The sequence below is a fragment of the Delphinapterus leucas genome, chromosome 2, assembly GCF_059928025.1.
Source record: "Delphinapterus leucas isolate spDelLeu-1000000601 "Yukka" chromosome 2, BTC_Dleu_Yukka2, whole genome shotgun sequence".
In the NCBI taxonomy this organism is placed as follows: Eukaryota; Metazoa; Chordata; class Mammalia; order Artiodactyla; family Monodontidae; genus Delphinapterus; species Delphinapterus leucas.
In genome coordinates this window covers 71,026,474-71,041,490 of record NC_143130.1, presented here as the reverse complement: position 1 = coordinate 71,041,490, position 15,017 = coordinate 71,026,474, and the positions used below count along the sequence as shown (strand labels likewise).

The 15,017-nt window shown below is 53.6% G+C and overlaps 1 protein-coding gene across 1 annotated transcript in view; it reads left to right on the top strand.

Moving 5' to 3' along the window:
• SMAD3 (SMAD family member 3) overlaps positions 1 to 15,017 on the top strand; it is a 119,218-nt gene that overhangs the window by 80,936 nt on the left and 23,265 nt on the right. The window contains exons 2-4 of the mRNA XM_022579859.2: positions 11,013 to 11,206; positions 12,046 to 12,177; positions 13,479 to 13,553. Of these exons, the coding sequence (XP_022435567.1) occupies positions 11,013 to 11,206; positions 12,046 to 12,177; positions 13,479 to 13,553 (401 nt within the window). The remainder of the gene's footprint in view (positions 1 to 11,012; positions 11,207 to 12,045; positions 12,178 to 13,478; positions 13,554 to 15,017) is intronic.

Genomic DNA, 15,017 nt, shown 5'->3' with positions numbered 1-15,017 from the left:
TAAACAAATAGATGATCTTCAGACTTAATTCCATTCTTGAATGTTAACTGGCAGAGTGAAACGGCCATGCAGAGAGTTCTGTGTAGCCCGGCAACGATTCTTTCTCCTTGCTTTGGTAACCAGAGACCAACCCAGACTTCTGTATGTAGCATCTTCCCTTTTCAACTTGAAACCTCTGTGTTCCTGCCGACACTCGAGAAGAAGCGATTCCCATCAAGTTGGTTCTTGGAGAAGAAAAAATTTATGAACACCAAAGCTGTGAAATAGAAAGATCTCAAATGAAACACTCCCTTTCCTTCTCCTTGTCTTCTCCCCCTCTTCCTCCAAGATTTAACTACTTTCTTTGCATGGGTGAGGGGGAAGGGAAGGAGGGGGTACCATGGCCATGGTTTCACCAGAGCCCAAGGAGAATCTCTGGTTCATACAGAATGATCACTGTGCTTTGCAGGCATGGGCAGCTGGGTTTGGGGTATCACACCCAGGCTACAAAATAGGGCACTGCTTCTTGCCGATCTGGGCAGCGTTAGGCAGGTCACTCAACGTCACGTGAATCCTTCACCTGGGACTGAGGAGACCCACCCTCCGGGATCCCTGTATCCAGTGAGATAATGAGTGAGAAGTGCCAGATAAACACCTGCTCTGAGGTATAAATTCCTTCTGTTTTCCCCAACCTGTGCCCACGTCCAGAGCACTTCCTTAACCCGCGGGTTCTCAAGGGGCCTAGGGGAGTGACTTGGCCCCCTAGGGGACCTTTGGCAACATCTGGAGACAATTTTGGTTATCACAGCTGGCAGGGGGTGCTACTGGCATCTAGTGGGTACAGGCCAGAGATGCTATATAACCTACGATGCACAGGACAGCTGCTACTCCCCTACCCCCGACATAGAATTATCTGTTCCCAAATGTCAGGAGAGCTGAGGTTGAGCAACGGGGTGGGGGTGGGGGGCTCGCCTTACTCATAGCCACTGTTGAAAGTTTCTTGGTGTCCGTGTGCTTTTCAGGTGATTACGATTAAGCCAAAATTTCTCCAGATCAGCCTCCTGCTTTTCTAGGACGTACACACTCTGCACATCCCTGGCCCCTTGGGAGGAAAGAAGCCCCGAGGTCCAGATGATGGGTTTCCTGTGGGGTCCAGCCCCCCTGCAGAGGGCAGGATGAGGTGTTCCATGGCTTCTTCCTTCCAGGGTCTGCCCAGGGGGCTCCTGCCACCTCTGGGGCTCACACTCGGGCCCTATCTGCTTGGAGCACTTGTCACGGACCTGAGCCAACTGCTCTGGAGATCTCTCGAGGGGAAGGGAGACTCAGTCCAGTGGGGAGGAGTGAGGGCCACCTGCTGGTCTGGAGTACAGCGTGGGGGGGGCTTGGGTCTGGCATTTTATGGAGTGTCCCCCAGTTTGGCAGCCTGAAGCGCCGGATATCATCCATCGGCAAGTTCAGATGGGAATTGGGTTGTTCTTTGTGAAGTGGTTCAGTGACTGCTGTCAGGGGTTGTGAAATCCTGTTTTCAGCTCCTCGCAGACCAATGTAAACTGGAACCTTAAAAAATGTGCTTAGCGTACTTAACAGAACTTGCTGAGGACACTTATGAAACTGGGCTGGGGCATGTGGTCACTGTAGCAGGGCTTAACAACCGAAGCTCAGTTATCCGGATCGCCCCCCGCCCCGGGTCTGGTTCCTCCTTTGTGGCGCCAGATGACAAGAAGGGGCCGATGTTGGAAATGTCGCTTTTTATTTAAACTCTAACAACCAAAGAAAACTTTGAAAGGGTCTGGGGAATCGTATATTCAGTGTACAGCTCAATTTCTTCTTGTTTGTAATGGTTTATTTTAACATAACTTCAGACCTCAGAACGTTGCAGTGATGGGACAGGAATCATAGTATACATCCTCCACCGAGAGTCAATTTTTTTTTTCCATCCCGAAGAGTCAGAAATTTGGGCCACTTAAGATTCAGTACAACAAAGACAAAATTATGTTTTGTTGCACTCAGCTTACCGCGGGGAAAGTGTGGACTCACACACGTTTCTCAGACTTCATTGGTGGCGAGGCCTGGCTACAGTGAGATAGCAGCTGGGAGGCCGCCTTCTCACTCTGTGTTCGTTTGCTGGGTGACCTTGAGGTGCTTCATCTATCAGTCTGTTTCCTCAACCACAGAAGGAAGGGATTGGTCCAGATGCTCTCAAGGTCCTCATGTCGCAGCTGTCTGTAGTTCTCCAGAGGAGGTTTCCAGGCAGACACTTAGCCAGAGTTTAGCTGACCAGGACATTTTGTTCCCTGAATGTTAGGCCTCTGTGGTTTGTCACCTGCAACCTTGCGACTCGACACGTGACCCCTGTGCGGTACTTCTGCCTGGAACAAAGGATGCTTTGGTTTTCGCTGTGTTGACCAAAGGGAGAGGATCCTAGGTGAACCCCCAAATCCAATGGCCCTCTCGGCAGGAGTGTTTTCAGGCCTTTCATATTTGATCCTCTGTCAAACAGCTGTACTGGGCTGTCCTTGGCAGGGAAGAGAGAAGGGCACATTCTGATACTTGCGTATGAAGGAGAGGCAGAGTGGGAGATCTGAGAGCAGACACTGGCACTTAAAGGCCAGGTGGAACCAATGGAACTATGGCTACTCAATGAGCAAGTCGAAAAAGAAAGCTGGTCTCCGGAAGAAGCTAGAAAGTTTAGTAGTGTGTGTGTTTTAAGTAAAATGGGTTTCAACAGAAATACGATTGTATTAACATATTTACTTTCTGTTCACTTCTTCGGCTCAGGTAACCAGAACAGTGCCTGGGATTTGGTAGGTGTTCGGTCACTCTTTGATGATGGATAAGAAGTCAGTTCCCCTGGTAGGGATGCGGCATAGAACCGAGAAAAAGCACTGTTTACCTCTCCCTCTCACCCTCCTTTTCTCAGCACTGGTGTACAAGTTACATGACTTTGGGCAAAGCCCTTAGGTTCTCTGAGCTCAGTGAAGGCAGGATACACTGAGGTTGAGCCATGTTTGCACTCTCGCATTGTAGCAGTTTGCCCGGCGCACAGTTCGTGCTGTGAATATATCCCGGTGCGTTTCTGGAGCTTATGTGCTCAGCTCACAATTTTCTCCCCAACCCCCATGTCAAAGTCCACTGGTATTTCATGTCAGCCCCCAGATGGCTGTGGGTCCGAGATCACTGGTCACAGGGACGTGAGTGGCATGTGGGCCCTGGCCCTGCCTCTCCGCCCCGAGTGTGCTGGCGGGCGTCACCTCACCAGCAGCTCTGGACCCTGGCATGTCCATGTCCTTGGCTGTGGCTCCCACCCCCGTTTTGGGATACTTTACAGGTCCCACTTGGAGCCAACGGGAGGAAACCTAAGTTCCTGCCGCGGGAAATGGTTCGGCTGGTGAAGAATATATTTAAGGAATAAAACCTCTGTCAGAGGAGCTTGAGAGGGTTGCTGGAGAAAGGCTTTTGGGGGTCTCTCATCAGGAAGCCACTGGGTGTGGGGCGAGACCTCAGCCCAGAGGCGGATGCCTGGGACTGTGCTCTTAGCCCCAGCAGCTGGTCTTGGGTTATGACGAGGAAGGGCTGGGTCAGGGAGAGGGGCGGGTCATACATAGAGCCTTTTCTGCAGTGGAGCATGCTTATGGTAACGTCAGCTCGGAATGAAGACTTATTTATTGGTTTTACTTAAGATGGGCTTGGTACCCTGTAAGGCTGGGGAGAGTGTGTACCGGACACATCAGCTAAATTAAATGCAGCAGCTGAAACTCCCAATTCACCATTAATCCTTTGGAAAGCATTGCTGTGTATTTTGAGTGGGACAGAGGGAGAAAAGGAGCCCTACGAGGGCTGGCTCTGGGCAGCCCAGACTTGGAACCAAAAGGAGTGGTCGTCGATGCATAAAAGGACGTGCACGAGATGCCCTCCTTGTCGTGAGTTTGGGAATTGTAGGGCCCAGAAGCAGGGGCCTGGACCAGATGACTCCTGGAGGATGCTGCCGAGCCAGCCTGGTGGTCATGTGCTCGCGAGCTGGAGAGCGTGCCTGTCTCCCCACCGTCGGGCCCAGCCTGGCAGCCAGGAGAGCTGCCCTGTAGCTGCAGCCTGGGTGCAGACGGCTGTGTGATCCTAGGAGGCGAGCCTTGCCTCTCAGATGGAGCGGTGCATAGTGAGGCGGGACTGTTACAAGACTTGACTTACGACCTGACTGCATCGTGGTGAGGCTGCTCTGAGATAAGGAGCCCGGAAGCCTTGTGAAAACTAGAAGCATCAGGCCGCCCGAGGCCTCACTGTGGCCCCCTGGGCTGTGCAAACGGATGGCCAAGGCAGGGGAAGGGGTCTGGTGTTTTGGACCTCCTACTGGGAACCTTCTTTACCAGGCGCTGTCATAGTAATAGGAGTAGTAGTAGTTATACAACAGTAATGACAATGGATTGGTGCCATTTATCGTGTCCTAACGATATGCCAGAGGCTTTCCCTAGAATGTCATTTAGTCCTCCCAACAGTCTAGCGAAGGGACTTATTTCAGGTGAAAGATAATTAAGACCAAGACATTATAAGCAATATGATCAAGTTTACATAGTTATTGACCAGAGTCAGTATTTGAATCCACGTTTATGCAGTCCAAAGCCCTTGCCTTTTTTTTTTTTTTTGGAAATGTGGTATAGTTGACATACAACAATGCACATATTTAAAGTGTACAACTTGATAACTTTTGAAATACGTATACACCTGTGAAACCACCACTACAATCAAGGTGGCAGACGTAGCCTTTACTCCTTGATAAGCCCCCTCTCCCAGGCCCCACCCCATCACCCCATCCCTAGGCAACCGCTGACCTGCTTGCCGTCATGCAAATGTAAGTTTGCATTGTTCCTTTACTTTAAATTCCTCTGTATAATGTTACGCAAACGGAATCGTGTCTGGCTTTCTTCATTCAGAATGATTATTTTTTGATTCATCCGTGTTGTTTGTATCAATAGTTCATCCTTTTTTGTCGCTGAGTGGTAGTCTTTGTATGGCTGTTTCACAGTTTATTCATTCACTTGTTGGGAAACACTGGGTCATCTCCAGTTTGGGGCCATTATAAATACAGCTGGGACGAACATTCATGCACATGTCTTTGTGTGGACAGATGCCTTCACTGCTCTCGGGTAAGCACTTAGGGGTGGGCTGAGTGGATCCTATGGTGGGTTTCTGTTTTGAAATTTTAAGAAACTTCCAAACTGTTTTCCAAAGTAGTTGTGCCATTTTACATCCCCGCCAGCAGCGTATGACGTTTACAGTTGCTCCACATCCTTGCATGTGGCACAGTCTTTTAAGTAGCAGCCATTCTAGTAATGATGGAGTGGCATCTCGTTGTCGTTTTAGTTTGCACTTCTCTAGGGACTAGTGATGTTGAGCACCTTTTCATGCACTTGTTTTGCAATCTTTTTGTGTAGCGTCTGTTCAGATCATTTACCTGTTTTGTTTTTTAATGGGTGGTTTGTTTTCTTAATAGTGAGTTTTCAGAGTTCTTTATATATTCTGGAAATAGGTCTTTTACCAGATACACGCTTTTTGCAAATATTGTCTCCCAATTTGTGGTTTGTCTTTTTTATTCTCTTAACAGGGTCTTTCAAAGACCAGAAGCTTAAGCTTTGATGAAGTCCAATTTATCAACTTTAAAAAAAAAATGGAATGTGTTTCTGATGTGGTATCTTTGCCCATCCCAAGGTCACAAAGGTTCTCTCCCGTGTTTTCTGTTAGAAGTCATATAGTTTTAGGCTTTTTATTATGACCCACTTGAGTTAATTTTTGTATAGGGTGCAAGGTACAGATTGGATTTCATTTTCCTTGCATGTGGCCATCCAGTTGTTCTGGTACCATTTGTTGAAAAGACCTTTCTTTCTGTACAAAATTGTCTTTGGGCCTGTGTCGAAAATCAGTTGTCCATATATATGTGACTATTTCTGGACTCTCTGAGCTTCCATTGATCTGTACCTTCCTTAATTTAAAAAAATTTAAATTATACTATCAAACTGATTCATGTATGTAGTTTAAAAACTCAAGAAGTCCTTGAAAAACTCAAGTCTCTCTTGAATTTTTAATTTATATTCTTATTTTTTATTTCCAGGAGTGCTTTTCAGTAGTCTGTAAATGTTCCTGTTTTAGGATTGCAATAGCTCATCTCCCCGAGAGTAGTTTTTGTTTTATTTTATTTGGAAGTTTTCTTCTGCTCCCTGCATTGTCTCAGACTTCTTTTTTTTTCTCCCCCACTTATTTCTATCTCTGCGCCTCCTGTTAGAGGCTTTCTTTAAATGGCTGGGGATTCTGGCCTTGCGTTCACATTTGAGAGCGTGGCAGTAAAAAGCCGATTGCCTGTTCTGTGTATGGTGGTGGGAGGGGCCTGTTGGCGGGTGGGCTTCCCCGTAGGGAGAACTGGCAGAAACAGGGCTGTTTAGTTGGGGAATCCCCAAATGTCAGTATTTCAGGTCTTTTCTTGTGGACTGAGCTGTTTAATTCCTCCACAGGCAGGGATGGGGTGAGCAAGGGAGCTGAGCGCTCTGTTCATGAACTCCTGTTTCCTAGCCCCTGTCTGACCTTCACCCGCAGCCGTGCCCTGGTGGCCCTGTCTAGAGCCCCGCTCTCCCATTCATTTTCGGCAGAGAGCAAACCTGTCTCTGGCAGGGTTGGGGAGGTCCTCTTTATGGGGAGGCCTGGGGGGGAAGGAGCTGGGATCTGCCTGCCTCTTCTGTAGACAGTCAACCCATCCTCCTGTTCTCAGCCAAGTCTTGACAAGTGTGTGGTGCCTCCAAGTTCAGACTCTTTCCCAGGCTCACTCTGCTAAGTCTGTTCCCATTCGGCCATCTGCTTTCCACTTTTGTCTGCTCTCCTCTCCTACCCATTGTCTTGGGCAGGACAGAGATAAATGCATCCATTCAGTTTGTTGTATTTGACCGAAGGACTTCCTTAGCCTCTCCCACCGTTTCTCCCTCCTCCTCCCCCCTCCCTCCCTCCTCCCTCCCTCTCCTTGTCCCCTCCCCCTTTCTCTTCCCCCTCCTCCCCTCCCCCTCCTCCTGTCCATCTCCCTCCCACTATCCATCACTTGCCTCCACCTTCCCTCCGCCTCCCTCCCATCATCCCGTCCTGTGTCTCCTCTCCCTCCTCCCCGCCACCCCCGCCTTTTTACTCCCCCCTACCCCTTCTCCCTGCTCCTTCCTCTGTGCCTGGAGCGCTCTCTGCCATACTTCTTCAGGTAGACAGCCAGGCTCTTCAGGCCCTGAGAGGAAACAGCCCCTGTAACGCAGAAAGGATTGGATGAGGAATCAGGACACTGCAGTCTCTGCCTACAGATGTGATGAGCCTTCTGTGCTCCTTCACCACATCCTTGATTCTCCTTCCCATCCCTCAACTCCCAAAGCCCATAAGGGCCACATCACGCCCAGACCTTGGCCTCCGTCACATGACGTGTCTGAGCCTCGTGTGCCCCGAGGTGTCCCATTTCTGCCCACTCCACGCCCTTTTCCCCCTTGCAGGCCCGTGAGCAGGCCCTGGGTCACTCTGGTTCTCTGGCTCGGCTGTCCCAGTCCTGGGGGTTAGGATGTTAGGGCGGCGTGTGAGCGTCGCTCCACGTCAGGAGTGCCCAGGGCGTCCTGTCCCCGCACCTGCCCTGCCTAAGGCACAGGCCCAGTGCAGGGCTGATGGGAACTTGGCCTTTCGTGCCCTCTCTCAGGCCGTCTGCCCCGTGGAAGCAGGGACCCTTCTCTTGCGTTGCCCACCATCACCCCTCCTCCTGCTCTGTATTACTATTTTTTTTTTACATCTGTGATTCTATTTCTGTTTTGTAAATAGGTTCATTTGTACCATTTCTTTTTAGATTCCACATATAAGTGATATCATATGATGTTTTTCTTTCTGTCTGACTTCACTCTGTATGGCAATCTCTAGGTCCATCTGTGTTGCTGCAAATGGCATTATTTTATTCTTTTTATGACTGAGTAGTATTCCATCATACATACGTTCCGCATCTTCTTTATCCATTCCTCCGTCAATGGACATTTAGGTTGCTTCCATGTTCCTCGCTATTGTGAATAGTGCTGCATTTTTTTTTTTTTAAAGCAAGAGGGCTAACCCTTCCATCAACCAGGTAGGGGTTGGGGGCTCCCTCCACAGCCCACTCTTTCCTCGCTGCTGGTCTGAGCCTCTCTCCAAGGCCTCCCCCTGCAGAGGCCACTCCAGATGTCTAGCTGGCTCTCTGTTGGGGCTTTTGTCCAACACTGAAGAGCAGATGTGCCCACTTCCCTATCTATGAGCACACGGTGGCTTTGCAAGAAAATGGGAAGAGCTGAGTCCCTCTCTGTCCCCACACATCACCTCCCACTCTCCCTTTCTCTCGTCCTCAGCCCCACAGCTCACCTCACTTCTCCGGGGCCGGGTTTGCAGAGTGGCCATCGTGATGGGGAAGAATAACGGTCCTATTGGTGCTTCACGAAGCACTTTTGAGTGGATATTGAGCTGCGTGAGTTCAGGGGCAGCAGTGGGGGGAGAATGTTCCATTTTACAGACGAGGTAACTGAGGGTCCTGGAGACTTCAGGACTTGCCCAGGGTCTCACAGCCGGAAGAGGAGAACCTCCTCTTGACCCCAGGTCTCATGAGTCCACATCTGGCCATCTGCCTTCTGTATCTCAGGGGCGAGTCCCAGGCTGTCTTCTCTCGTTCTGCCTCCTAATTACTGTTTCTGGGCTGTTGGGGTTCCTTGGTCTGGGGCCCCACAGGAGGGAGGTAATTACATCCTTTGAGCTGCCCTGAGTCAGCAGATCCCTGTCAGTCCCTGTGCCCAAGTCCTGTTCTGACCTCTGTCTGTCCTCCCCCCTGCCCAGGCCAGTGCCTTGGAGAGTTTGATTGGATTCCTGTTTCTCTCTCTTTGGTTGGTGATTCTGGTTGCATCTGGCAAGCCCCTCCCTCACAGAGTGTCCATACATTCCATATATTCAGGAAAATGGGTGCCCTCAGTCGTATGGGGGCAGGGAGGGAGAGCTTCAAATGCCTCTCCACCAGGCCTGCCCAGCTATTAGAAAAGTCCTGCCCGCTGGCCAGTGGGATCCTAGGATGGGCCGTCTTGAAGAAAGAGCAGTACTGCCTCTGGGTGCCTCCTTATTTGTTTGTTTTTGCGGTACGCGGGCCTCTCACTGTCGTGGCCTCTCCCGTTGCGGAGCACAGGCTCCGGACGCGCAGGCTCAGCGGCCATGGCTCACGGGCCCAGCCGCTCCGCGGCATGTGGGATCTTCCCGGACCAGGGCACGAAGGGTGCCTCCTTATTGATGAGCATCCATCTCATCCACTCTGACTCTCCACTACCCCCAGTCTGCTTGTCCCTGCAGCCAGGATTATCACGGGGCCTGTGTCTTGCGTGCGCACACACAAACACACTCTCAGCCCACTTACACATCTCAGAGGCTTCCTGTGGCCTTTAGAAAAAAGGCAGAACCTCTCACCATGGCATCTGAGACCCTGCAGAAGCACCCCTGTCTGCTACCCCAGCCTCCCTCCTCTCTGGTCACTCTGGCCTTCATTCTGGTATTCCTCCTCACCGTGTTTTCCACCTTCCCAGGGCCTTTGCACATGCTCTTCTCTCTACTTGGAGTGCCCTCCTCCTGTACCCCTTTGACTACTTAGTTCTTACTTATCCTTCAGACTTCCTGGTCAACCACCACCTCCTCGGAGATGCCCTGTCCCGCCCTTCAGTGCAGCAGGGTCCCCAGGGTCATGTGCTCTTGTGGTTCCCTGCCCTTAGTTTGTCATTGTAGCTGTCCTGGTCATGTGATTAATGTCGGTCTTGCCCACGGAAGTTCTGTGGAAGCAGGGACCGCTCTGTGGTCTCTTTTACTCCCTTTCCCTCACCACTGTAACCCTAGTGCCACACAGAGTAGGAGGTCATTAAAGACTTGTTAGGTAAAGGACTCTGTGTGAACGGAACCTCCGCACCTGTCTAATACCTGGCGTTGCTTGAAGTCTCTCACCTCTCCCTCCAGATGCCTCCTGCCTCCGACCTTACTCTTGGCTGATGGTGCTCCTGCCACACAAGCTCCCAGCTGTCATGGCCTGTGGCACTGCTCCAACTTTCTTGTCCTGCAGATGACCTGGGGATTTTAGAAAGAGAAAGTATCTGATATAGTGGGTTGGGGTAGCCTCTGAGATTTTGTCTTTTTCACGAGCTTCCGTGGACCCGTGCTGCTGGTCCACCAGGGACCACACTCAGGCCTGGGGTGGGGGGCGCGGCGCCAGGTCAGCTGCTCAGAGGCTAAGTCACCACGGAAGACGCGGTTTGCACAGGGACAGGACACTGCCGTTGGGGGTGGGTTCGGCCCAGCCAGGCCGGGGACCGTGGCAGAACCAAGTCACAGACTCGGTTCCTGCTCTGCTCACGCACGACCGCTTAGGCCTTAGCTCTGAACTGGGACACCTGGGGCAGCCTGCCAGCAGCCCTCACGCTGAGAGGGACTCCCGAGAGGTCTGCCGCGTAGCCTCTGATCAGTTAAAATTCCCCTTCATTGCCTTCTCTCCCTCCCTGCCTTATCACAAACACCAACTGAAAAAAAGAGGGTCGGTTTTTTTTTTCCTGGTTTCTCATGTGTGAGAGAGGAACTGGGTGAGTGTGGAAAGCGATTGGGGGGGGGGGTTGTGCCGTCACCCTCCTTCTCAGCATCACTGTGGCCCTCACATCGGCTCCTGAAGGACTCCCGTCTCCTAGTTCAGCCCTGTCCCCTCTGCACACCTCCCCCTGGCCCCGACCTTTCCAGAGCATGATTCGCTGTCGTTCCCCTCATGGGGCGGGTCTGAGGTCAGCTCTGCCAGCCTGGGAGCCCTCGGCCTTGCTGGGTGGGCCTCTGTGTTCTTCTCCTGGACCCCTTCCAGCACACACAGAGCTTCTCTGATCTCCTGGCCCTCTGCGTGTGAGACAGACCAGCGGAGGGGAGCTTCCTGAGTCTCTGCCAGCGAGCTCTCATGGAGCTCGGCAGGCCAGACCCACTTCACTGTCTGTTTCTGCCCCTCCCGTTCCCGGCAGGTCCCTGGATGGCCGGCTGCAGGTGTCCCACCGGAAGGGGCTCCCCCATGTCATCTACTGCCGTCTGTGGCGATGGCCCGACCTACACAGCCACCATGAGCTGCGGGCCATGGAGCTGTGTGAGTTCGCCTTCAACATGAAGAAGGACGAGGTCTGCGTGAATCCCTACCACTATCAGAGGGTGGAGACCCCAGGTACGCCGCCTCTGTAGGGTCTGCAGCTACCTACGTGACATTGTCCTCCCCTTCTTTCCCTCCTCACTTCCCCCTCCCTCCCTCCTTCCACCTCCCCTTCTTCCCCCTCCCTCTCCCCCTTTCCCCTCTCTCCCTCTCCCCTTTCCCTCTCTCCCCTCCCTCTCCCCTCCCTCTCCCCCTTTCCCCCTCCCTCTCCCCCTTTACCCCTCCCTCTCGCCTTTCCCCCTCCCTCTCCCCCGTTCCCCCTCACTCTCCCCCTTTCCCCTCTCCCCCTCCCTCTCCCCTTTCCCCCTCCCTCTCCCCTTTCCCCCTCCCTCTCCCCTTTCCCCCTCCCTCTCCCCTTTCCCCCTCCCTCTCCCCTTTCCCCCTCCCTCTCCCCTTTCCCCCTCCCTCTCCCCTTTCCCCCTCCCTCTCCCCTTTCCCCCTCCCTCTCCCCTTTCCCCCTCCCTCTCCCCTTTCCCCTCCCTCTCCCCCGTTCCCCCTCCCTCTCCTCCCTCTCCCCTTCCCCCTCTCCCCCTTTCCCCTCCCTCTCCCCCCCTCCCCTTTCCCCTCTCTCCCCTCCCTCTCCCCTTCCCCCTCTCCCCTCCCTCTCCCCTCCCTCTCCCCTTTCCCCTCTCTCCCCCTCCCTCTCCCCCTTCCCCCTCTCCCTCTCCCCCTTTCCCTGTCTCCCCTTCCCTCTACCCCCTTTCTATACCCCACTCCCCCTTCTCCCTCCCCCTTTCCCCTCTCTCCCTGTCCTCTTTGTGAGGAAGGGCCTGTGGTGCATTTGGGGGTGCAGGGGCTTTGGTGCCAGCCTGGCGTCGACACTGATCCACCTCTGCTCTGTTTCCTCTGGACAGTTCTACCTCCTGTGTTGGTGCCACGCCACACAGAGATCCCGGCCGAGTTCCCCCCGCTGGACGACTACAGCCATTCCATCCCCGAAAACACTAACTTCCCTGCCGGCATCGAGCCCCAGAGCAATATTCCAGGTATGCACACGTGGGCAGTGAGGCCGGCCCAGGGGGCGGGGGCCAGATAGACCCATCACCCGGTCTCTGCACACACGCTGGGCCGAGGCCCCTGACTCAGAACTGCATCCCTGTGGGGAGAGGACCCGTGGCCTTGGCTCCCCACTCACTAATGATGCTTTTCTTGGCACGGAGGAGCGGCGGCGTGACCCTCCCGCCGAGGCCTCAGTGCAGTCATTTATTTTGGAAGCGGAAATAGCAACGCTGTGTTTCTCTCACCGCCCTCGCGGCCGGGGCTGGAGTTCAGGCAGGATCTCCGACAGTCTGGGGGCTGCAGAGGCAGCGGGCGAGCAGAGGGCCGAGGGCCGGGCAGTGTGCGGAGAACTGCCCTGTAAGTAAGCCCGGGGAGGGTTACAAGCTGGGTGGGAGGTTTTATTCCACTGGGAGAAGCGGGCTGTGCCGGCAGAGTGCCAATGTTTTTAGAAGCCCCTCATTTACATGCAAATAATGTGTGAATCACCAGCACTCTGGGCGTCCAGGAAAACTGCTCGGCGGAGCTTAGCCAGTCCCAGCGCAGGTGGCCGGGCAGTGATGTGCCGCCTTACTTTCAGAGCTGGCTAGTTTGGATGCGCCTTTCACCCTGAGTGAGCTCACCGTGCTGAGGTTGACCGCGGGCCTTTGCGCGTGGGTCAGAGTGTTAAGGAGGGACCCGCTTTACAAATCCAGGCTTACAGATCCTTCACAGGTGGTGCGGGTCCCTAGGGGTAGGTTGCCCACTCTGTTCATCCAGCAAAGCAGAGAGCTGAGTCAGGGTCTGGGGGTCATTCAGAGAAATAGATCGCAATCTCTGCTGTCATGGAACTTGCATCCCACTTCGGGAGCTAAGACATCCTCTCAAGAGACAGCAGATAACCATGGATCTGCACACGGGTAGATAGTAAAGCTAAAGGGCGCTTTGAGGCTGTTGCCCTTCAGAGGACAGAGATGAGTGAGGCAGGGGTGAGTCCACTGCCTCCCTGGGAGGGAGGCGGAGCTTAAACCTAACCTTGAGGGATGGGGAGAAGTTTAGCCCGGCAGAGGCTGTAGGAATAGGCATTTCAGACTTGGGAGTCAGGGATGGTGTGAACAAAGGTGGTCATGATCCAAGTGGGGAGCAGGAAGGAAGAAGGGCATGAGGAAGGTGGGAGCCAGGGATCCAAGGCCCAGAGCTCCTCGGCGCCTACCCCCTGGCATAATGGTTTGAATGTGTGAGTTTGCAAAGGGCATCTCAAGAGGCAAACCAGAGAGGCCATGTAATGAACCACCTTCCTTTCAATTCCCAGAAACCCCACCCCCAGGCTACTTGAGTGAAGATGGAGAGACCAGTGACCACCAGATGAACCACAGCATGGACGCAGGTCAGAGTCTCGTGGGGCTCTGCTCCTAAGCCTGAGTGCCCGCCCTCCCCCATCCCTCCCTCTGTCCCTCCATCCAGTATGTACAGAGCAATCACTGGGCTCGGGTCTGGGACAGAGGAGGGGCGAAGCCGCTCACAGTTCGTGGGGGAGACCGACAAGACAGCCCGCAGTCACTGTGCCGTCTCATATGTGCCCTGATGGAGGATGCCGTGTGGCATCAGGGCACAGAGCGGGGCCACGTAACCCAGCCTGGGGACGGGGCGTTGGGGGTGCCGAGCATCACCTTGCAGTGTAGGTTTCTCTCGAGTGGAGTGTCGGAGACGTGTAGAGTTTGGCCAGGCCATCAGGGCAGGTAGAGGGTGTACCAGGCAGAGTCGGGGGCGTGGGCAGGAGAGCTGGTGAGTTCTGAGATGGCTGGAGTGTACTCCTCCAGAGACAGGAGGGCCCCTCACTCAAGGCTTCGAGTGTGGCCAGGGGCTGAGAAGGAGCCCCCACAGCCTTTAAGCAGATGAGATGCTGCTGGCAGTAGGATGGAGGGTGGGCTCCATCACCTGAAATAGCTCAGGAGAGCCAAAACAGAGGCAGGGTCTTTGCTAGTGGCAGTCGAGGCCCCGAAGCATCGATTTTTATGTGATGACCAAATGTGATCTGTGTGTTCCTGCCGTGAGGGACCCAGCCCAGTCATCTCCAGCCACATCTCCAGATGTTCCCGCCTCATTTGTTAAGGGACCAAATTGGCTCCAGACCAGTAGTTTCTTGAATTGAACCCCTGCTACCACATCGCATGTGCACTGTGTTGCGTGTGGTTGGGTGAGGAGGAGGGGGCCGAGCAGATGTTCCCTCCTCCTGACGGCGGGCATGCCTTGTACACACAGAGCCGCCTGACACCGTGGGGCCACCTGCCCTGCACGCAGCCCAGAAGAGAGCATAATTCCCCAAAGAAGGATGCGGGAGACTTGCATGTTTACCGTAAACGTGGTCACTTGATATGTAGCCTGGGCATCATGGCCCTTGGGGTTTAGCACGCATACCCCGACACACCCCTGGTAGGTGGCTGACAGCGTGGACCCAGCCGGAATGCATCTCGAAGACCTCTCTGTATTCAATGCCAAGTGGCCGCTGTAAGGGTACAGCTATGAAACGCTGGCATGGGAAGCAAGCCAGCTAAGCAGGATTTCCACAGATGCTGTATTGCTTCTCCCTCTCCTTCCCCCTTCCCTCGGGGTTGCTCTTCACGTTTGTGGAATGATCACAGGCAGACCTCCGAGATACTGTGGGTTCACTTCCAGACAACCACGGCAAAGCAAGTCACACAAATTTTTCGTTTCCCAGTACACGTAAAAGTTATGTTTACTGAGCACATACTATGTGGTAGCGCCTCATTTGGGGCCCGAGGATCACCTTGTCCAGCCCTGCTTCTCCCCGGACATGCACACAGGTCTGTTCAGAACAGTGTGAAGGTCC